This window comes from Lutjanus erythropterus, chromosome 18 (genome assembly GCF_056507025.1).
Source record: "Lutjanus erythropterus isolate fLutEry1 chromosome 18, fLutEry1.hap2, whole genome shotgun sequence".
Lineage (NCBI taxonomy): Eukaryota > Metazoa > Chordata > Actinopteri > Lutjaniformes > Lutjanidae > Lutjanus > Lutjanus erythropterus.
This window is the reverse complement of record NC_139334.1, coordinates 342,847-366,505: the sequence shown is the minus strand read 5'-3', so window position 1 is coordinate 366,505 and position 23,659 is coordinate 342,847. Positions and strand designations below refer to the sequence as shown.

The 23,659-nt window shown below is 44.5% G+C and overlaps 1 protein-coding gene across 1 annotated transcript; it reads left to right on the top strand.

Moving 5' to 3' along the window:
• The first annotated feature begins 33 nt into the window (after nt 1–33).
• tecpr2 (tectonin beta-propeller repeat containing 2) lies at nt 34–21,876 on the top strand. Its single transcript, XM_084742484.1, has 28 exons — nt 34–167; nt 1,689–1,838; nt 3,701–3,809; nt 4,092–4,232; nt 4,384–4,512; nt 6,354–6,485; nt 6,678–6,835; nt 6,960–7,113; nt 7,293–7,445; nt 7,567–7,699; nt 7,856–8,088; nt 8,187–8,409; nt 10,725–10,956; nt 11,043–11,265; nt 11,393–11,632; nt 11,749–11,816; nt 12,041–12,156; nt 12,363–12,536; nt 13,222–13,402; nt 13,891–14,032; nt 14,138–14,363; nt 14,458–14,547; nt 14,932–15,029; nt 15,126–15,261; nt 17,985–18,133; nt 18,962–19,103; nt 19,360–19,509; nt 20,654–21,876. The coding sequence occupies exons 3-28, from the start codon at nt 3,729–3,731 to the stop codon at nt 20,803–20,805; spliced, it is 4,056 nt and encodes a 1,351-aa protein (XP_084598610.1). The 5' UTR covers nt 34–167; nt 1,689–1,838; nt 3,701–3,728; the 3' UTR covers nt 20,806–21,876.
• The last annotated feature ends 1,783 nt before the right edge of the window (nt 21,877–23,659 follow it).

Genomic DNA, 23,659 nt, shown 5'->3' with positions numbered 1-23,659 from the left:
TAGCTTAGCTCAGACTGGGGGCCAGTCGGTGGATCAAATTAACCTGATCGTCGATCGATATCACCGAATCGATACTCTGTGACAAAAGCTGTGTGTGCTGGTGGATAAAACGCTCCGCTCAGAGGGATGAAGGACGACATTAACAGGACTGGGGACACCGGGAGCAGGTAACGGGGTGCTGGGGGCGTTTTGTACTAGCCTAGCTTAGTTAGCCGTCAGGCAGCAGGGGGAGCGCGAACTTCCCGGAACGGAGTTTAGCCACCAACGGAACGGACTCATAATATGAAACTAAACTATTTAAAGTTAGTTATATTATGAATGTAAAATTAAATATGTTATTATATGAAATACATTTCACATTAACGTTTTCAAAAGCATATTTCATCTTATTTCTAAATAAATTACAAAACATAATTTTATTTTTATTTTATAAAAGGTTACATTTAAAAATCATCATTCCACTAGAATAAAATCATTAATTTTTTGAATTGATTTATTTGTTGAATTTTACTGTTGTTCCTTATGTAAAATCTACTGGGGTAAAAATTGTACTGATTACAGGGAAATTGTGCTAAGCTGTGCCCAGCAACACACTGTAAATAGGTGCTCGGTTATGTTAATGATGTTGATGAGAAATAAAAAAAAATCTCCTAACTGGACATTTTGGTAGGGAAATAATTCTATGACCATGTTGCACTGATACAGATTAATTTAATCTTAGATTCGCTTTAACTAAGTTTAATATGAATAAATCCAGACTTATTTAAACATTGCATGATTAAAAACTAATGTACATTCAGTAAATCAAAGTCTATTGATGTACACCAAGATTTAAAATAGTGTAATCAATATGGTAGCACTCTCTTACTCAAATTAAAATGAATAAATAACAAAATAAACAAATAAATGAATAAATAAATAAATGAACTGAGTTCTTTTGAGACCCTAGGAGCTAAGTATAAGCTAAGACGGGGATCTAAGGCAGGGTAAAGTCTGTTACTTAGCCAAAAGTTAAAATGAAAAATGTTATATTCTATATAGCTTAAAACTTAACCAAACATATTTCATCAGCCAACTAAAAAGTTAGTTAGCCTAATTAGCCTACTGATGATGGCTCAGCAGAGAAGCTCTAATTCTTCCTTTTCAGAAAAACCTTGTTGATTAAATTATTAACTGGAGTGAAAGTGAAAAAAAGAGATGTAGCATAAAACTGAGTTGAGTTCAGTCTGTCCCTTAACTTTCTTCAAGAAACTTGATTCTTTTACTCATTTTTTTTTTTTAGCCATTTTAAAAGTTACACCCCATCCAGTGTAAATTTAAAGTTAATACTGGGTCACAGTTTAAATTGGAGTTGAATGATTTGTTGCAACAGAACTAAATTTAGTCTTGGTTTAGACTAAAAACTAAACTGGGGTTTAAGGAGTTGGTTTGACTTGAAATGGAAGGATAGATCCAGTTTCCCGGTTTTCCAAACAGCAGTGACTGAGTTTCCGCTTCCTGTCATTCATTTCTACATTTATTGATGAAATGATCCTCCGGCTGCAGGTGGAGATCGTTAAAGTTAGCGTGAACTACAGAAAATCTGCGCTTTTCTGGCGTATTTGGAGGGAAATACAACAAACTGAATAACCGCATGAAAAGAGACAAATTAAAGAGAAAGTAACGGGTGTCATTGTGTGTCCTGTCAGCAGGGGGCGCAGTTTGTTGACAGACAGCAGGTGTCAGTATCAGGATGAAAGCTGTCAGACAAACAGGGCGATGTCACCTCTTTAATATCATCCAGCTGTGATCCAAACATCTGGACCAACATCTGACTGAGTGTAACCTGTGAACTCTGAGTAAGTGACTCGCGGTCTTCCTCCTGACGTCAGCCTGCCCTGCTAACTCACAGTTAGCTCCTTTCATATGATGCTAGCTAGCCTGGACTCGCTGTTTGAGAAGCTAACTTAATACACAACATTATGTTTGTTCGTTTTTCGTTGTTGTTAATGACATCACACGTTGTTTCTGGGATGTCTGTCGGCAGCTGTCAGGTTTCAGAACAGCCTGCTGAGCTATCGTTCATCTGACGGCGCCGTCATCTCCTGTAGAGACAGCGTCACACCAAACTTCATTCAACAAATCGTCTATTTAACGTTTATCTCAAGTTAGGCTAATATACTTGTAATGTAGCGCACTTTGTAACATTTCATATACGTCCACAAACTGTTCTATTTAGTTCGGCATATGTCTAGTCCACCAAACAGCGTTCACATGCTGTTAAATCTCAGCTGTTTACGTTTGTTGATGCTGTTCGTTACCGCCCTCTGTGACTCAAGTAAGGACACAATAGTGCAGGAGAAACTGCAGATAAATCATGAATCTTCACTTTTATTGTCGGAGAATGCTTAATGGCGTTGTCTTAAATGACTCCCGACGGCTCTTACTGTCTTGCTCCAACAGTGTTCTGTGTTGTTAGACGAAGGGCAGCGGAAATGTAAACGGCACATTTTTGAAACCGAGTTTGGTGCAGAGTTCTCACCAGCTGATTAGGGCGCAGAACGTTCATGGCACTCGTCAGACCAAACTTCATTTAAAAAAAAACGTCAAATATACTTATCTCTACAGCTGAGTTAGGTGTGTTCCCCACTAGACAAGAAGCAAGACTTCTAACGATGTGGTGAAGAGTTAACTTTAATTCGGTTTAGTTTGTTTGCACATAGACTAAGCAGTAATACAATAAAGAGTTTTAAAAAATTAACAATTTACACAGACGTGTGTGTTTACTGGATTTAATTGATTGATTGATTTTGATTACAGTGTGGTCCAAGAATTGTTGGCTTTGCTAATAAGATACCTTTTCAGATGTTTATAAATAATGGTACAACAATGATTTATCAATGAATGAATTCTGCTCAAAATATCAGTGGACTATTTTTCTTACAAACAAATTCAGTATGCTATTTCCATGTTCATTTTTCATCTACTATGATTTCTAGGGATTTGATGTGAGGATTTGAATTATTTTAATATTGTCTTAGTATTGACTTTTCTTTAGCATACTTTTAAAAAAGGTTTTGCTACAAAATATCTTAAAATTACATGTTTTATATTGAGAGAGTTTGCTCATCAGAAACATTTACAAATGGATAATAGTTTCTCGATCTTCAATGTGCTAAAATTTCCATGTGAAGCAACAAAACGTGTGTCATCAGAAAATAAAAGAGGCAGTACGTTATTGCAGTCCCAGGGTAGATCACTTATTTATGTATATCCAAAACAAGAAAGGTCCAAGGATGGAACCCTGAGGTTCTCCACAAAGTAACCTAGCTCTGTTTGAATTTTGCCTGTCTATAAATACACAGTGTTCTCTGTCCTTCAAATAATAAAAAAAAAAATCATTAAAAACGTGGTTTGTAATTATGCAATAAGGATGTTTTGATCCACAGAGTCAAACAACAGGGCTGCACCAGGAATTGAAATTTTGTTGAAATGGCAAATTGACTTTCTGCAATTTTCAAATCACAGGAGGTGCAATGTTTGTTTAAAGATGTCCTCCTGCAGACTTAAAAGACATCTTCATTTGGTACAGATTCCTAGAAAAAAAGCACACCATAGTCATTTTAACATGTTCAAAATAAGAGTAATGATGTAAGATTCTTCTCAGCTTAATTTCATGTGTCTTTTTTTTTTATAATGGAGGTCTCAAACTGACTTTCAGGACCAGCTGAGTCCACTTCGGCAGAAACATGGCAGCCCAGCCGACCCCGCCGTCCGTCCTGAGAGAGTTCTGCCCGCTCTACTACCTGCTGAACGCCATCCCGGCCAAGGTACCAAAACTTTCCATTTAAAACCGGAACCATTCCGAACCTCTGAACTGGTCCATCATCCGTCAGCATGCTGGACTTCATCCAGTTATTTGTGCCAACTGTAAAGGTGTTCTGTTGTTCTCCCAGCAGGGGGCACTGGACACTCGGGTATTATAGCAGATGCACCACTTATGGTGTGGACACAAACAGATAACTTGAAGCCTGGAGAGATGAAATTTGCTGTGGTATGATGATGAATGTGATGATGATGGTGATGAAGGCTCCTGTCTCTCTCCGCTGCAGGTGCAGCGTGGATTCAGGTCGGTCCTGGTCTACCTGACGGCTCTGGACAGCAGCAGTGACTTCCTGGCAGTGGGCAGCAGCATCGGCATGCTTTACCTGTACTGTCGCCGCCTCGCACATATGAACAAGTACAGCCTGGAGGTCAGAGCGCTTCTTCTTCTTCTTCTTCTGTGGTGCTTAGTCCATACACCTGCTTCAGTGCTCACATGGGCTGTCCCTGTGTGTGTGTGTGTGTGTGTGTGTGTGTGTGTGTGTGTGTGTGTGTGTGTGTGTGTGTGTGTGTGTATAACAGGGAAAGAGTGATGCGATCACAGCTGTGAAGCTGCTCAGCTGTTTTGATGATCTGGTTGCCGTGGGAACAGCATCTGGTCGAGTTGCGGTGTTCCAGCTGGTGTCTCCACTTCCTGGGCGAAACAAACAGGTGAGAACTTTGACAGGTGTGTTTCAGATTGTTTGGAAAGCCTGACTTGAATTAACTTTGATTTTCACTCAAGGCTCAAGCTGTTCCACCAACACACGTCAGCCTGGTCTGAACAAGACAAATGAGACAGAACAAGATAAAAATGACGTGTAACAAGACAGGACCTTCTAATGATAGTTTTACATTTCTCCATGTTTTTTTTTATTTTGGGGGAAAATTATGACAAAATAGGTTCCTGTTCCACAGTGCATACAGATTCTTTCTGTTCTTCCCAGCAATTCTTTTTTATGGCAATCAGTTCTGACACACCTGTCTCTCTCTCTCTCTCTCTCTCTCTCTGTAGCTCTGACACACCTGTCTCTCTCTCTATGTCTCTGTAGCTCTGACACACCTGTCTCTCTCTCTCTCTCTCTCTCTGTAGCTCTGTCATACCTGTCTCTCTCTCTCTATGTCTCTGTAGCTCTGACACACCTGTCTCTCTCTCTCTCTGTCTCTGTAGCTCTGTCACACCTGTCTCTCTCTCTCTGTCTCTGTAGCTCTGTCACACCTGTCTCTCTCTCTCTCTGTCTCTGTAGCTCTGTCACACCTGTCTCTCTCTCTCTCTCTCTGTCTCTGTAGCTCTGTCACACCTCTCTCTCTCTCTCTCTCTCTCTCTCTGTCTCTGTAGCTCTGTCACACTTGTGTCTCTCTCTCTCTCTCTCTGTCTCTGTAGCTCTGTCACACTTGTCTCTCTCTCTATGTCTCTGTAGCTCTGACACACCTGTCTCTCTCTCTCTGTCTCTGTAGCTCTGACACACCTGTCTCTCTCTCTGTCTCTGTAGCTCTGATACACCTGTCTCTCTCTCTCTCTCTCTGTCTCTGTAGCTCTGACACACCTGTCTCTCTCTCTCTGTCTCTGTAGCTCTGACACACCTGTCTCTCTCTCTCTCTCTGTCTCTGTAGCTCTGTCACATCTGTCTCTCTCTCTCTCTGTCTCTGTAGCTCTGTCACACCTGTCTCTCTCTCTCTGTCTCTGTAGCTCTGTCACACCTGTCTCTCTCTCTCTCTGTCTCTGTAGCTCTGTCACACCTGTCTCTCTCTCTCTCTCTCTGTCTCTGTAGCTCTGTCACACCTCTCTCTCTCTCTCTCTCTCTCTCTCTCTGTCTCTGTAGCTCTGTCACACTTGTGTCTCTCTCTCTCTCTCTCTGTCTCTGTAGCTCTGTCACACTTGTCTCTCTCTCTATGTCTCTGTAGCTCTGACACACCTGTCTCTCTCTCTCTGTCTCTGTAGCTCTGACACACCTGTCTCTCTCTCTGTCTCTGTAGCTCTGATACACCTGTCTCTCTCTCTCTCTGTCTCTGTAGCTCTGTCACATCTGTCTCTCTCTCTCTCTGTCTCTGTAGCTCTGACACACCTGTCTCTCTCTCTCTGTCTCTGTAGCTCTGACACACCTGTCTCTCTCTCTCTCTCTGTAGCTGTGTCACACCTGTCTCTCTGTGTGTGTGTGTCTCTGTAGCTCTGTCACACCTGTCTCTCTCTCTCTGTCTCTGTAGCTCTGACACACCTGTCTCTCTCTCTCTGTCTCTGTAGCTCTGACACACCTGTCTCTCTCTCTCTGTCTGTAGCTGTGTCACACCTGTCTCTCTGTGTGTGTGTGTCTCTGTAGCTGTGTCACACCTGTCTCTCTCTCTCTCTCTCTGTAGCTCTGACACACCTGTCTCTCTCTCTCTGTCTCTGTAGCTCTGTCACACCTGTCTCTCTCTCTCTCTCTCTCTCTCTCTCTGTAGCTCTGTCACACCTGTCTCTCTCTCTCTGTCTCTGTAGCTCTGACACACCTGTCTCTCTGTCTGTCTGTGTGCAGTTGAGGCGTTTTGATGTGGTCGGCCTCCACAAAGGCTCCGTCACGTCGTTGGCGTGGAGCACCAATGGGATGAAACTTTTCTCTGGAGACGATAAAGGACGAATCGTGTTCTCCTCTCTGGATCTGGACCAGGTGAAACCAACACTAGATGTTCTCACGTACTGAGTTTTAATATTATTTATTGAGATTATTGAAATTTAGTTTATTATATGCTACCGAAGCTAATGATTAACCAATCAATTAATCAGGTGATTGTTGCAGCTCTAGCTAATACACACCATCCTAAATGTGCGTGTGTGTGTGTGTGCGTGTGTGTGTGTGCAGGGGGTGTGTAAACCTGTGCTGCTGTTGGAGGAGTCCTCAGGTGTGGTTCAGATGGAGTACAGTCACCAGGTGCTGCTGGTCTCAACACAGCAGAGGTCTCTGCTTTACTGCACACAGAAACAGGAAGTCCAGCAGCTGGGTACCAAGCCCCGCAAGAGGTCAGCACGCTACATACATGTCACACACAACACATGTGATATAGTAGTTGTACATGTTTTGATGATAGTTTTATGTCGAGTCAGTAGTAGTACACATTTTACAGCAATACTTTTTATGTTGCAGCAGCGGCAGGTTCGGCGCCTGCTTCCTGCCAGGCCTCTGTAAACAGAGCGATCTTCAGGTGTTTGCTGCTCGACCTGGACTCAGACTGTGGAGGTCTGATGTCAGAGGACAGGTGGAGGACACCCGGCTGCTCAAACCACTCTTCAACGCGCAGGTACGCTGGAAACACTGGGGACGTACTGCCAACACGTACTTTTAATCATGCTACGCTACGTGTGCTACTGTATCTATTTGTACTTTGTCACAGTTCCAAGAAAAGGGACTGATAATAACCATCTGCATGTCTGTCTGTTTACCTGTCTGTCTTCCTGTCTGTCTTCCTGTCTTAACCAGATTCCTCAGTTTGAGTTGTTTCCTCGTCCCGGTCCAATCGGAGCTTACCGTCCAGCAGAAAGGCAGCTCGGTCTGCTCAGCTGTTTCCTCAGAGAGGGCTGGATCCTCAGCTGGAACGAATACAGCATCTACGTCCTCGACTGTCTTAACGAGGTACGGAAATGACTTACTGTACTCTACTTATAGTACTCTATTAACGAGTACAGTATTTATGTCCTCAGCTGTCTTAATATGTTGTATAATATCTGATCAGTGTTGTGTTTAATGTTTTCAGGTGATAATTGGAGCCTTGGAGAGCAGCGGAGACATCGTGTCAGTGTCGTCTTGTGACAATGAGATCTTCATCCTGAAAGGAGACAGAGACATCATCCGTCTCTCAAACAGCCCAGAGGGACTGGCCTCCAACTGTGAGTACTACTGGTACGATTACTACTACTGGTAATCGTACCAGTTCTAGTACCAGTCACTACCAGCTGACAGTGAAGATGTTTAGTCGCCCTGACTGACGGCTCATTAAGACTGATCGTCAGACATTTTTTAACCTGTCTGTCTCTGTCCTTCAGTGTCTGAGCTCTCCGTCCGACTGTCCTCACCGCTGACCACACCCACTCTCCTCCCACCAACTGGATCAGTGGAAATGGCTCAGCCAATCAGAACCATGGCTATCATCGTAGAAGGTGGGGGGAGGGAAGAGGGAGGAGGAGGAGGAGGATGGGAGAGGCACAGTGAGGAGGGAGAGAAAGAGGAAGAGGAGGACGGAGTGGAGGAGGTGGAGGAAGCAGAGGAGCAGCTGGAGGTGACTGATGAGCAGACTGGTCTAACTGGTCGACACATTTGCTCACAGACTGGTCGACTCACCTGTTACCGTCTGTGTCATGTGATCTGTTTGTCCAGGTGACGGAGCAGGTCGGCCAGCGCTCCGGTTTGTTGACCAGCAGCTCTCGCAGCCGCAGCAGCTCTGTCACTTCCTGGGACAGTCTCCATGGAAACGCCCCGGTGACCGCTTCCTGCGAGCTGAACTCCAGACGCTACAGCGCCCCCCTGGGAGAGGGGGAGATGCAGCAGGAGCTCGTGGTGAAGGCCATCAGAGTGAAGAAGAGGAGGAGGAGACGACAAGGCAAGAGACAGACCGAATGACCGAGAGACGCTCTATTCATACAATCTATAGTGGTGTATTGAGGACGTGTCCAACTCCACTTTGCTATTTAAACAGGGCTTAATCTGATCACAAAATAAAGGAGTCACTTTCACAGTTCATCATGCTGTGGACAGGAACAGGATGGGACAGGAATCATTCTTCCAGGACCGGGACAGGACAGGAGTATTATTATGAGAGTGGGACGAGACCAGGGCAGAAATCCACTCCCGTGTCACCCCCTACTCAAAAGAAGAAAAATCATTAAATCAGCTTTTATATGATGTCGAGCATCCAGGTGATCTCTGTAATGTGTGTTGTATTGATGCCTGACTGTTTTCTTTAAAGGGATGGTTCACCCAAAATTAAAAATTCAGTCATTATGTACTCACCCTCATGCTGATTGATGGTAACGTTTAGTTTTTTATTCCACAAAACTCTGTTTCACAGTGTTGCAGAATCTCCCAAACAATGGAAGTGAACGGTGACCAGTTTTTAAATGGGAAAAACAACATGAAAAAAAAAGCACAAAATGCCTCCATGCTGCTCATCTGGTGTAATCCAAGTCTCCTAAAGCCCCAGCATGCCGTTTGCACACCGTCACACCACACACACCCAGTTCAGACACTGTGGACACCCACGTGAACGTGGCTCCAAGCTAAAGATCTACAGTGAAGAGTCAAGCTAAAAACACGGTGTAAATGATGACTTTCAAATCAATTTTGCATGTCGGGGCTTTAGGAAACTTGGATCACATCACACAAGCAGTATGTAGGTGTTTTATGTTTTTTTTGTTTGGTTTTTTTTTCCGTTTGAAAACTGGTCACCATTCACTTCCATTGTTTGGGAGATTCTGCAACACTGCTTTCCTGTGAAACTTTTGGGTGAACTATCCCTTTAAAGAAAACACAGACATCAACACAATACAAAGTACAGAAATCACCTGGAAAGCTTGCGCTGCTCAGGATGTTCCTGGCGACTAATTTCCCTGACGCAAATTGTAATTTAGACCAGTTTGACAGTAAGAAAACACTCAGTACACAGTTAAAATTGAACACAGTTTATTAATTGATAATGTTATACACTGTATGAAAAATACTGTGTATATTAAGAGTCATTTGAAGCTGTTGATCACAGTCTAGAATCACCAAATCATATTTTAAATGCTGCTGAAATGTGTGGTACTTTGTGCTGGTCATTATAAACATCACACATTAACCTACAAAACATGACAACAACTCACTAAATGTGTTTCAGAGCAAAAAGGGTCACAGACGCTGCAGGTAAACTACACTGTTTACCTGATGCTAGCTGCAGCCATGTGGCTAATGTTAGCAGCGCTGGCAGCAGCAGCAGCCTGCAGATTAATGTTTGTGTCTGTGCTGAATGTGGTCACATGTTGCTCCTGTTGAGTGATTACATGTCAGTTTATTCGGTCACAGCCTGTCTTCAACCTTATTTTCATTTTCTAGATTAAAACACTGACAAACCGCACTGGTTTTACGGGCCGTCATCTGCCCAGCTTTGCTGATAATAAAATAAGGTGTTGGGTGGGCCATCAGGGTAAGGCACTGGGAGAGAGGGGCTGCCATCTGACGGGGCTGCAGTCCCACCTAGTGGCGGGTGGCTGCATAACACCTTAGATGCAACAGTTAACTGGCATTGTGTGTGAAAAAAATATCGATAAATAGTTTAACTGACTCGTATTTCTGGTGCCGACTGGTGAGGCTGGCAACGTTTAATCGTATGGTTGACTACTCACGCACATCCTTACTTGACATCATTTAAAAGATGATTCAGTGACCAGGATGGCTGCTTTCCATCATTTCAAATGTTTCCACACTGCAAATGTCATTAATATTTCAGCAGCAAAACTAAAAACTAAAAAAGTTACAGCTGCTGCACCTCGTGTGTAAATGCGTACACACCTTCTCCCTATTTCTCCCACCTGTAATCATCTGTTATCAATCAGAATGTTGATTCTGATGTTAATTTGTATGATTTGTGGAGTAACTGCGGAGTGTATGTGCACTGTGGACCTTCTTATTAAGACTTATCTTACTGTCTGAATGGTGTGTCCTTTAAAGGACAGAGAAATTCTGCACCGTTGACTTCGCACCAGTTTTTTTGTTGGTTAGCGGTGCAGTGCTCTCACGAGGCAGCTGAAAGGCCCAGAGCGCGTCTCATTTTAAGATGAGCACAAATACGTGTACTACCTGCACAACGGACAGAAAATAGATCCCAGAGAGACAGAGACAGACTGACTGAGTGTTTTGTGTCTCTGTCTTTGTCCTCAGACAGCAGCAGTGGGAACCGTCTCTCTGAGAGCAGCTGTTCAGACTCCATGTTTATAGTCCAGGACGGCAGCTGCAGTGACGGAGGAAGTGGGACTCCTCTGAGCGACCGAGCGTCCCTTGTCGGCCTGGACCTTCAGAACCAGGACTCCCCAGAACAGAGCCAGGACCAGGACTCACGGGAAGGACAGAGTGGAGGTGTGAAGGATGGAGAAGAGTCCTTCAGCCAGTCTGGGTTAGTATGAAGAGCACAGGCACACACAGTATTGCTGTACTTCCTCCTGACTGTCTGTCTCATGCGTGTCTTCTTCTTGTCCCCAGTTCCCTGCTCCTCGAAGGTCTGAACAACCCGGATCTAGGTCCTGGTGTAGAGACTGAGGTCGTCCCCCCAACCCCTGACGTGGACCTGCTGCTGGAGTGCACCTTCTCCTACATGCAGAATACTGAAGAGGACGATGGACAGGAGCAGCAGCCAATGGAGGAGCAGGAGGATGAGTTTCTGAGCCCTCTGATTGGACCAGAAGACGAGGAGGACGAGGAGGAGGTGGGTTGATGTAATAAAGACAAAGTTTGATCCTTTCCTCACACATCCGCTCGGTGTTTTAGACAACAAAAAAGATGCCACGGTCCAGACTCGTGAAATCTTCTGTCTCCTCTGTGTCTGTGTGCAGGGTGATGACCTGGCGCCCCCTGCTGGTCTGATGGACCAGATGTTTTACTCCACTGTTTCCAGTCTGGACAGGAAACCCAGTATGTCCAGTGATGAAGAGGGAGACATATACTGTCACGCTGTGCCGCCTGCTAGCAGCAGGGGGGACATCCTCAACTGTCCATCCAATCAGATGGAGAGGACAAAAGACAGACAATTGGACCAGGATGCTCAGGACAGAGACACACACAAACCTGACCAGGTGAGACACACACAAACCTGACCAGGTGAGACACACACAAACCTGACCAGGTGAGACACACACAGGTGAGACTGTCAGCAGGTGTATTGACATATGTTTTTCTTTTGTCTGTCTAGTTGGCAGAAAGCTGGATGGGATACTCAGGACCAGGATGTGGAATACTGAGCCTGCAGGTGACTGACAGGTGAGTGGTCAGCTGACTCTCAGGTGAATAAATTATGACCTGTGTTTCACTTCATTTGTTGTCAGTGGGACGACTCATTATGGTTTCTTACTGGTGTCTGTCAGGTGTCTTATACATGTCTTACAACTGATTGACAGGTGTCTCACAGGCCAGATATTTGGCAGGTGTCATACAGGTGTTAGACAGGTCTCTTATAAGTATCTAACAGGTGACGTGTGTTACAGGTATGTTTGGTGTCTGGATTTTAAAGGAGGACTGTTCTGCAGCACTCTGCCTGAAACTGGACTCACGTGGCAGCGCTTTGAAGATAACGTCCACCAGATGGCGTTATCACCCTCAGGTGAGTTACTAACATCACACCTGACATTTGTTGTGAACAGCAGGTTGTACTGCACCACCTGCTTCTGGTAACGTCAAACTGTCAGTGATCTGTGATTTTACTTTGTTTTTCAAATATCACCAGACTCCTGTTAAAACATTTGTGTTAAACAGGTGTACAGGTGTATTTAGCATTAGCTGAATGCTAACTGTTGCTAACTCTGTCAGGTAATCTGCTGTGGAAGGTGGAGCAGAAGAGCATGACGGCGTATGCTTGTGCTAAAGTGTCAGTTAAAGGAAAACGTCACTGGTACAAAGCTGTGGAGCAGACGGGATTCGTGGCTCTGAGTGACGACTCTGCCTGGATCATCAGGACCAACGGAGACCTCTACCTGCAGACAGGTAACTAACCACCTGCAGACAGGTGACTAACCACCTGCAGACAGGAGACTAACCCCCTGCAGACAGGTGACCCTGCAGACAGATGACTACCCACCTGCAGACAGGAGACTAACCACCTGCAGACAGGTGACTACCCACCTGGAAGTACGTGTCTTGTTTTAGACTGTTCTGTGGAAAGATAACTGTCTGGCTTTAACACGATAAACTACGACAGTTGCTTCAAGGCGGGGAGCAGAATTATCAGATTAGTTTAGAAAAGTCACAGCCAGAATCTCTTTCCTGCCTTTGTTAAAAAACTTTATTTAAACATTAAATAGCAGATTTGTATAATGAACAGGACGTCTTTTGTCCTCACTGATCTTTGAAAAACGCCTCCTGCAGCTGTAATGACTCTGTGTGGCCAGCAGGGGGCGCCCTGCTGCTGTCTGTGTCAAACTGAACCTACAGCTGAGGTTTACTCTGCAGGCTCAGTCACACTACAGGAGGACAGTTATTATACATATGTCTTATTTGATTAATTAATGATTTGTTCGTGTTAGTTAATTCAAATAATATGACACATATGTACATTAATAAATGGAGGGAAACATGGGACACTTACTGATCTTCCTGGAGGAGCTGGAGGTGATCAAGGACGTCTTGTGTGCTGTTTCCATAGCAACTGTTATCTCCGTGTGTCCGTCAGGTCTAAGTGTGGACCGACCCTGCGCTCGCTCTGTGAAGGTGGACTCCCCCTGCGTGTTCAGCCAGGTGTGTGTGAGAGGAGGCGTGGTCTGGGCTCTGAGTGAACACAAAGCTTTATTCTACAGAGAAGGCCTGAACAGCTACTGCAGCGAGGGCGAGGGCTGGAAGTACGACACCGTCAGGTAAGACTCCTGCTACGGTACTTGCACCACTTTGTAAAAAATCTGCAAATAGTTCAACAGTTTGCAGACTGCAGGAATTTAGTAAACACAGTTTGTCTCTGCATCTACAAATGTAAGTTCAGACTCTACAATGCAAAGAGAAAGACAGATATCAACAACATCCAGAAACACTGCAGACGTCTCTGGACCAGAGCTCATCTGAGATGGACGGACGCAAAGTGGAAAAGTCTGCTGTGGTCTGACGAGTCCACATTTCAGACTGTTTTCACTAATCATGGACGTCGTGTCCTCCGGGCTAAAGAGGAAGAGGACCATCCAGATTGTTCCCAGCACTGACTTCAGGACTGTTGAGCAGCTGAAGTCGAATATCAAGAAAGAATGGCCACCAGTTCATTTCCCTTATTGAAACAGAATCATATTTCGTGTGTGTGTGTGTGTGTGTGTGTGTGTGTGTGTGTGTGTGTGTGTGTGTGTGTGTTGTGTCACAGTGAGGCTCAGGGTCTGGAGTTGATGTGTGTTGCCCTGGGAGACGGTGGTACAGCCTGGGCGCTGGATGCCAGCGGCAGCCTGTGGTTTAGAACCGGCATCTGTTCATCCAGACCGCAGGGAGACGACGACCACTGGTGGCAGGTAGACAGAAGTTTGTCCTTTTCTCATCTCAGATGGACAGACAGACTGCCAAGCTGCACAACTGAACTGTCTCTGTCTGTCTGTCTGTCCATCCATCTTCATCAGATCAGTATTTCGGACTATGTAGTCTTCGATCAGGGCAGTCTGTTCCAGACGCTGCTGCAGGCCACTCAGAGTGTTGCCACGGTAACCAGGGCCCCGGTGGAGCGGGTGGTGGCCTTCCTGTCACAGTACTCGCAGTGCCAGCCGAGCCTGGTCAGCGCCAATGCCAGTGGAGTCTGGGTCGCCTCAGGACGGAACCAGCTCCACCTGGCCCGCGGCAGCCTTGTGGGTCAGTAGAATCCAGTAGAATCCAATTTAACAGAAACGTAGACTTCTAGAGTACAGTTAGCAGTTTCTCAACCGTTTGTGTTTGGCTCCTTCAGGAACGTTCTGGCAGAACGTTGTTCCAAGAGGAACAGTCTCAGCCACCAGGTGGACCTTCATCACATCTTCAGCTGTTCCTCACAGAGAAGGTCTGACACCTGAACGTCGCACTCACCCAGACCTCATGAGCAGTCCTTAGACCTTAAAAACTAGTCCTCAGACCTCTTAACTAGTCATTTGACCTCAACAAGTAGTTCTCAGAGCTCAACAACTAGTCCTTAGACCTTAAAAACTAGCCTTTACCTCAAATAACTATTCCCTAAACCTCAACAACTAGTCCCCATTCCTCTGCAACTAGTCATTAGATTTGAACAACTAGTCCTAACTCTCCATAACTAACCGTTAGACCTCAACAACTAGTCCCCAGACGTGTGGACAGTAGAGCACTGCCTTTCTTTGATATGTAAGACTAAACACACACATGAAGACACACCTGGTCACAAGCCCACCTGTGTGTGTCACCTGTGTCTCAGGTACGTTCCTGTGGTTGGCTCAGAGCAGGAAGGATCTGTTCTGCGTTTGGGACCAGGATGGAGAGCTCCGCCCCTCATCTGTCCCTCTACCACCCGAGGTAAAAACACCTGTCTCTGATTCTGACTCTACTGTTCTACTGTTATCTCCCTGTATGTTCTACTGATGTTCTGCTGTGTTCTGCCTGTGTGCTCAGGTGGAGCTGACTCACCTGTCTGCCTGTCGCGATGCTCTGTGGGGTTTGGACACTCACGGCCGAGTCAGTATTCGTACGCTGTCCCCGTCTTGTCCAGTCGGACTCCACTGGACCCCCCTGGACTTGAGTCAGCTCGGTACGTTACCTGAGTCATACAGGTGGGCAGTGGGTGGAGTCTGACATCACGTTACATGTATTTAACTGACTTACCGTCAGTCCATTCAACCGTGTGTTTACAACCGACAAGTTTAAGAATCATACAAGCAGACCAACTTCCTGAGTCTGTTTCTGTACTGAGGCCATCAGCCCGCGTTCCTGTCATGGCTTCAGCTCTCACCTATCAAATATAGCCAAAATGCCCAAAAAAATAGAACTAAAATAAAATAAAAACTTAAAAGTAAGAGGTGCAGAGATGCAGATGTGCTGCTCAGGTAGGCAGTGTGGGTGTTACTATGGTTACAGGCCTATCCGTCACTCGGAGACTCAGGCTGGTGTAAAAATTAAGAAAAAGCTAGATTTTGTTTAATAAAGAGGTTTCACCCCCAAACCAGACTCCAGTATAAATCTGCAATCAGTTTGTGTAGAAGAACCACAAACACGCTCATATATCAAATATGATGTGTAGTGTCTTAATATTTATACAGAATAAGAAAGATTTTCAGTGTTCAAAGCTCACATGAAACAATCTGACTTCTGCCCTTTAATGTCTTTTATTTTGTAAGGTTCAGTGTGACGCACAAACACACACACACACACACACACACACACACACACACACACACACACACACACACACACACACACACACACACACACTCTGTCAGCTGTGTTTCTCTGTCACTTTGACAGGTGGAGGTTGTGTAACAGGTTAGTAACTCAGAGGTCAACATGGAGTGTGTGTGTGTGTGTGTGTGTGTGTGTGTGTGTGTGTGTGTGTGTGTGTGTGTGTGTGTGTGTGTGTGTACGTCATAATGTAACCTGACTGCTGGGTCAGATCTGTTTTTAGTTACACTGCCCTTCTCACTATCAGAGACCACATGACTGTCTCTCTCTCTCTCTCTCTCTCTCTCTGTCTCTGTCTCTCTGTCTCTCTCTCTCTCTCTCTCCCTGTCTCTCTCTCTCTCTGTCTCTGTCTCTCTGTCTCTCTCTCTCTCTCTCTCTGTCTCTCTCTCTCTCTGTCTGTCTCTCTCTGTCTCTGTCTCTTTGCTCTTTAAAATTGACCACAGACGAATAAACTCTCACAGTCATGTGACTCTAAACCAGTGTTTCCCAAACTTTTTTTTTTCTTCTGGTGACCCACATTTTTAAAAATGACAAACCATGACGACCTGATTCACGACAGGCCTCATCAATAAATCTTGGGAGAGTTAATTTGTGCATAAATGATCATCATCACCTTATGTCATCTTGACCAGTGATTCCCAAACTCTGTCATTTATTTGGTGACCCAAATAAAATCTCAGAGATAATTTACTTTTCTTCTTTAGATAAATCTTTGACTTTTAGAAACCACCAGAAATTACATTGCAAATATTATTGACTAAACTTTTAATTTTCAAACACTCAAATAATGACACATCAGCTCACTGTGGACATTTTTTAAATATCATACTTATAAATATTATTTCCTCTCTCCAAAAAAAAGAACATTGCAGTAAAATGTCCACAGTAAAACTGTGTATTATTAATAGGATTACAGTTTTAAAATATATCAAATATCCTACCAGTGACACACAGCTGACCTCTGACCTCTGGTGAAAGAAAGACTAACTACAGGTTTTAACGGATAATTAGTTACTGTGTCGAAATACATTTTTAAAGTAATCGTCCCGACTCTGTGGACGGTGGAGCCGCAGGTTCTCTTCATCAGTTAGTATCCAGAGAACCTCAATCAGCTGTTCAGGAACTTCATCTGAATGTTACAGCAAACGTCACTGAGTCAACAAAGAGTCAAATCTCTGATTGACAAGCGCTGTGTCCAAGTTAAATTAAATTAAATTAAATTGTTGATTCAGGAGCTCTTCTTATTATTAGTCTGTTGTAATATTGTTTTTAACATTGACCAGTGGATTTTAGACATAAACGCAGAGGTAGAGATGGTGGACTGCTGCAGCAGCACGGTGGTGAGGCCTTCAGAGGTCAAAGGTCAGTAGGACAGCCTGTCAGTCAGACCTCAGCTATGAGGCTGTTTCCCTAAAACAGGCTGACCTGGAATCTGTTGTGAGTGAAGCTGCGGTCAGTCGATCCCGTTTTTGTTTGGACGGCGCTGCACGTGACCTGATCGACATCAAATCAAACAAAATACCAAATTTAACTTCAACATTTAGGGGCAGTTCATTTTAAAAACTCAGATTTGAAGTGTACATGAAGATGGAAATGGAAAAGATACAGTAGGTTCCAGAGGTCCTTGAAGATTATGTAGAGAGTCGTAACGATGTTCCACGGATCAAAAACAGGTTCAGGTCCAGAGGATGGGTTAGAGTCCTAAAGGCAGTCCTTGGGGGTCCACAGGGTTCTTAAGGGTGCTGTAAATCCTTGTGTTTTCAAGGTTTGAAAAGTGCTTGGATTTTGGATAAAGTGCTTGAAACGGCTTGAAATCGTTACTGCATTACTGGCCACTCTAGCATCATCCTCAAGGACCAGTCGAACTGCCGTAGGAACCTGTAGAACCACCTAAAGAAACAAACAAGCTTTGAAGGTGCTGAAACATTACAAGGTAGACGGTGAGCAGGAGTCTTTTTGGTCTTCTCGCCCGTCTCCTACACGCCTGTCTCAGGTGCAAAGTGTTCTTTGGTCACATGTTGTTGTGTAAACGTGTGTGCAGGTGTGTTGAGGTCAAATGTCACCTGTGTGTTCCAGGAGGTGTTCGTCTGGTCAGTGTGAGCTGCGGCAGTCAGAACGTCTGGGCCGTGGACAGTCGAGGAGTCGTTTACTTCAGAGTCGGAACCCAACCTCTGAACCCGAGCATGATGCTGCCAGCCTGGATCCACATAGAACCACCTGTACAGGTAATACTGGGTCCACATAGAACCACCTGTATAGGTATTACTGGGTCCACATAGAACCACCTGTACAGGTATTACTGGATCCACATAGAACCACCTGTACAGGTATTACTGGATCCACATAGAACCACCTGTATAGGTATTACTGGATCCACATAGAACCACCTGTACAGGTAACACTGGATCCACATAGAACCACCTGTACAGGTAATACTGGGTCCACATAGAACCACCTGTATAGGTATTACTGGGTCCACATAGAACCACCTGTACAGGTATTACTGGATCCACATAGAACCACCTGTACAGGTAATACTGGGTCCACATAGAACCACCTGTACAGGTATTACTGGATCCACATAGAACCACCTGTACAGGTAACACTGGATCCACATAGAACCACCTGTACAGGTACAACTGGATCCACATAGAACCACCTGTATAGGTATTACTGGATCCACATAGAACCACCTGTACAGGTATTACTGGATCCACATAGAACCACCTGTACAGGTATTACTGGATCCACATAGAACCACCTGTATAGGTATTACTGGATCCACATAGAACCACCTGTACAGGTAACACTGGATCCACATAGAACCACCTGTACAGGTACAACTGGATCCACATAGAACCACCTGTATAGGTATTACTGGATCCACATAGAACCACCTGTACAGGTATTACTGGATCCACATAGAACCACCTGTACAGGTATTACTGGATCCACATAGAACCACCTGTACAGGTAATACTGGGTCCACATAGAACCACCTGTACACAGTGTGCATCACCTGTCCAAGTAACTGTGACATCATATCTCTGCAGCCAATAGGAGTGCAGCTGGTCAGTATTCAGACGAGTCCCAACGATCGTCTCCTCTGGGCGTTGGACAACAGAGGAAGTGTCTTTGTCAGGACCGGGCTCAGTGATGAGATGCCTGTGGGGACGGACTGGGAGCTGGTACCAGGTACACACCTGTCTGATCTGTGCACCTGTTCAGGTGTGAACAGGACAAATAATAACAGGATGCAATTTCTCCATTAATCGATTAATTGATCCTTTCACAATCTTGTCAGTTGAAAGTAGATCCGAACATGTGAAAACCGGTACGTCTGTGCGCTCCGCCTGCTTTCAACTAGTGATCAATCCGGCAATAATTTTTCCACTGATTGATTAGTGTGTGTAAAACTGCACTTTAATGTGTGTATATTTGTGTATTTCAGGGTTAGCCGTCAGTCAGCTGGTCCTCAGCTTGCGGACCGTTTGGGTTCGGTGTGTAAACGGAGACCTGGCTCGACGTTACGGCGTCTCCGACAGAAACCCTGCAGGAGATTACTGGAAGAAGATCCCTGGAAACGCCAACTGGTTAACTGGTAAGACGGGGATCGTACTGGTGAACGTACATGCGTCACTGCACAGAAGGAAGTGTGTTTAACTCCAAAATAATCACTGGGATAATGATCAGATTTAAAGTTAGACGCTCCACTGATGTAACTTCATTTTGCAGCAATAAATGATTTGTATTGTCTGACCTAAAGTCAATAATCTGGATCGTAAACATTATACAAGGTGATGTCACGTCCCTCTGCTTTATCTGTGAATTTACTTTAAATTTACCCACAGCAGGAAATTTGTCATGTAGGTAAAGTTGCCTTGAATGTAATTCATGCAACACTTAAGTATAAAAAAGTATAATGATTTATGCAGATTCTGGTTTCTCTCCCCCTGGAGGAACCCGGCTGGATTCAGTCACGGGCACCTTGATTTCCGTCCAGCACTATATTTAGGTCAGTCAGTGCTACTCGGATGTTCGTCTTCCAGGAACCTTGCGTCCGTGATGTTGATGCGGTCCACGGCGTGTCTGCTTTAGACGCCGTGTTGTTGTATAATCACCTCATGACTGCAGGCCTGGAGTTACATAACACAGTTTCTGCTGTTCAGTTTGTTTCTGCGCTGCCTCTTCATGTTTTGCGTCTGCGGTTTGTCTCTGCGGCATCCTCACGTCTTCAGGGTTTGACGTCCTGCTGCCTCCAAACGCAGATTTTATTAGTTTTGTTTCATCAGAATTACTTCTTTTCATGTTAATTGAGTGGAACTGCCAGTTTCAGACTGTAGACGAGCTGCAAGGGTCAACTTTAAAGGGACAGTTTGTCGACCCGCCTCCAGTTTGGAGAAGCAGCAGGAGTTACTGGTATAGGAAGTTAATCAATGTCCTGCTGAGGACAGAGTCAGCAGGGAGACAAATATCACTCTGTACAAACCAACCAAACAACAACACAAACACACCAACAGATGGACGCAGCTGTAGAACAACAATACTGTGGACGTGGACATTTTTTCAAGTCGACATGTTTCTGTATCTTTTAATAAATATCATATCGTGGACTTTTTATCGTCACAGTATCCGACCATGAATTTTTTGTTTTGTGGGAAAATTAGTCGTGTGTATGTAGGAGGACTGATGCTCAGGTGAGCTGTTGTCTCAGGTGTCTCTCTCTAATGTCTCTCTGTCTTCAGTGACCCCGGGTGACGAGTTGTGGGCGGTGACTCCGATTGGTGGGTTGTCGCGTCGCCTGACAAAGCTCCTCCCGCAGACCCCCTGCAGGCCCGCCCCCCCGGGCCCCTCCCTCAGCGGGGACGACGTTGACGACGAGTGGGAGCTAATCTGAATCGTGATGTCACTGTGACGTCACCACCGTTTGGTGTCCGTCTGTCTGATGGGATGTTGTGATGTCACAGTGACCAGTGAGACCACTTCCTGTTTCCAGATGTCCTCCTGAAGCGAGGCATGGGCAGGAAGTGGGCTGTTTGATGTCACTGAGCAGGCAGGTGACATCACTTCCTGTGACAGTTCTGAAAGAAGATGGCAGACACACAGGGAGCACAGGTGGCTGCTGGGAAATGAAGTGAAATAAGACTGTTTATTTTTTTTGTTTTAATAGGAAGCACTTTAACCTACACAGAGACTGGTTCTAACCGGTCCTAACCGGTACTGACTGGTCCTTACTCAACCAAACTGGTTCTAAATCGCTCTGACTGGTTCTAACTGATTCTGACTGGTTCTGACAGGGACAGTGGACTTTACAGGAACTGGTTGTCACTGTTTCTAAGTGGTTCTGGCTGGTTCTAAACCAGTTTAGACTGCATCATATTTACAGGTTCTGACTCATTCTTACTGGTTCTGACTGGTTCTAACAGTTTCTGACTGATTCTAAATCATTGTTTAAGTTGATATATGGCCCAGTTAAGACTGGGCAATATTTACAGGTTCTAACTTGTTCTAACTGGTTCTGACTAGACCAAACTGGTTTTAAATCATTGGTTTAGTTCAGACTGGGTCCTATTTACAGGTTCTGACTAGATCTGACTGGTTACAACTAGTTCTGACTGGTTCTAAATTGTTGGTTTAGTTCAGACTGGGTCTGATTTACAGGTTCTTACTGGTTCGAACTGTTTTATGGGTTCTAAATCCGCTCATTTTTCATTCCAGTTTAGTTCAGTGTGGTTCTGTGTAAGAACATTAAAGGGATATTTCACTGCAGAGAAACATGTTTACTCCAGTTCAGACTAATTCAAACTGGTTCAAACTGATGGTAACTGGTTTCTCAGTCAACTAATTTGTATCCAGTATGGTTTACAGGGGTTACAACTGGTTCCAGCTAGTTGTAACTGTTTGAAAGTGTTTCATTTTTCCCAGTTCAAGTAAAATGTAAACTCATAGTTTGGTTAAGTTCATTTCTGACTGGACCAGACTGGTTGTAACTTGTTCAGATCAGCTCTCAATACTTTGATCTGACTGATTCAAACTGGTTTTATGGGTTCTAAGTTCAGTCCGTCAGTCCAGTGTTGATCACCTCAAACTGGTTCTAACTGGTTTGAAATCAGCTCAGTTTATTCCAGTTCAGTTCAGTCTGGTTCCATGTGAGCGTATTAAAGGGACATTCTCCAGTTTACTCCAGCTCAGACTGGTTCAAACTAGATGTAACCGGTTTCTCAATCAACTAATCAACCAGTTTTGTTTAGAGTGGCTGGTTCCAGTTAGCTGTAACTGGTTGTACTTGGCTATTTACCTCCCAGGTTATTTTAATTAAAGGGACATCTCGTAGTTTAGTGAAGTTGACTTTTACCTGGTTCTAACTTGTTCTGACTTTAGTTTAGTCTGACTGGTTCAAACTGGTTTTTATGAGTTTTAAATTTGCCACCTTTTAGTCCAGTTTAGCTCAGTCTCATTCGGTCCAGTCTGGTGCAGCTCAAACTGGTTCTAACTGGTTTGAAATCAGTTCCAAGTATCCCAGTTCAGTTCATTCTGGTTCTGTATGAGGACATTAAAGGGACGTTTCACCGCAGAGGAACATGTTTACTTCAGTTTATTCTGCCTCAGTCTGGTTCCAACCAGTTCTAACTGGTTCTCTATCAGTTAGTTTCAAGCTTATTGTTAAAGGGACATTTCACAGACCGTTACTCCAGTTTCTGTGATGAATGTGCGACTTGATCATTTGTATTAATAAGTGAGCTGGACCTTCATGTCTGATTTGTATTGAACAACCTGCTGATCTGTCTGTTTAAATTTGGTTTCATGTTTTTAATCATCTGAGTCTTCCTCTTCTTTGTTGAACTTCTTCAGTTATGTTTCCTCTGCAGTTGAACAAGTCGTCGACTGACAGGTTCTGATGTGTTGAAGAGAACCAGTCGAGTGTTTCTTTGTTTAAACTCTGTCCACTCAGCTGAAATCACGCTGGCTTAAACTGGGTTTGCACTGGGCTAAACTGGTGTCCAGAATTGATCCTGCTCCTCTAACTGGGATCAGACTGGACTGAACTAGCATGCTTTCCGCCTGTCTGACAGTTACCACGACAACAGGCAGGAGGCGGGCCCACTGGGACTGACGGATGAACAAAATGTAAAAATGTAAATTAAATTAACGTCTGTGTTTGTTGAAACGAGTTAAACTCCTGAAATCAACAAAACTTGGACTGTGGTGGGGGACCCTGATGGACTCTGACGGACCCTGATTGGCAGTAGTGGACTATAGTGGACTCTGATGGACCCTGGTGGATTCTGGTTCAGGTTGGAGGTCTGAACTGGATTTATTTAAATTAAAGACTTTTAAAAAACCCTCTGGAATGGTCCTTTAAACGTCAACTCTTCATCCTCAATGCTTGACAGTGTTGCCATGGAAACCTGAGCAGGTATGACATGATGTCATGGTGCTGTCAGCTGATAGGTTGGATTCAGTGTAAACTCACCTGTTGTGTGATTCATTAACTTAATAAACCTGTTTAAACACTGACACCAGTGATTATTGATTATTGATTACTGTCTGAGGGTTGTGTCTCCTGGGTGCCCCCTGGAGGCCAGGGGCCATATTACAGAAACTTTCTATCTCAAGAGGAGCAGATCAGATTTTTCCTCATTTTCCAAACATGTTCACTGACGTAGGAATTCAAAAACGAAAAGAAAAAAGTTCATCTGTTCTATTCTGAATTTTTATCTAATCTGTCTTTATGTTGTATTTTGTGTGTA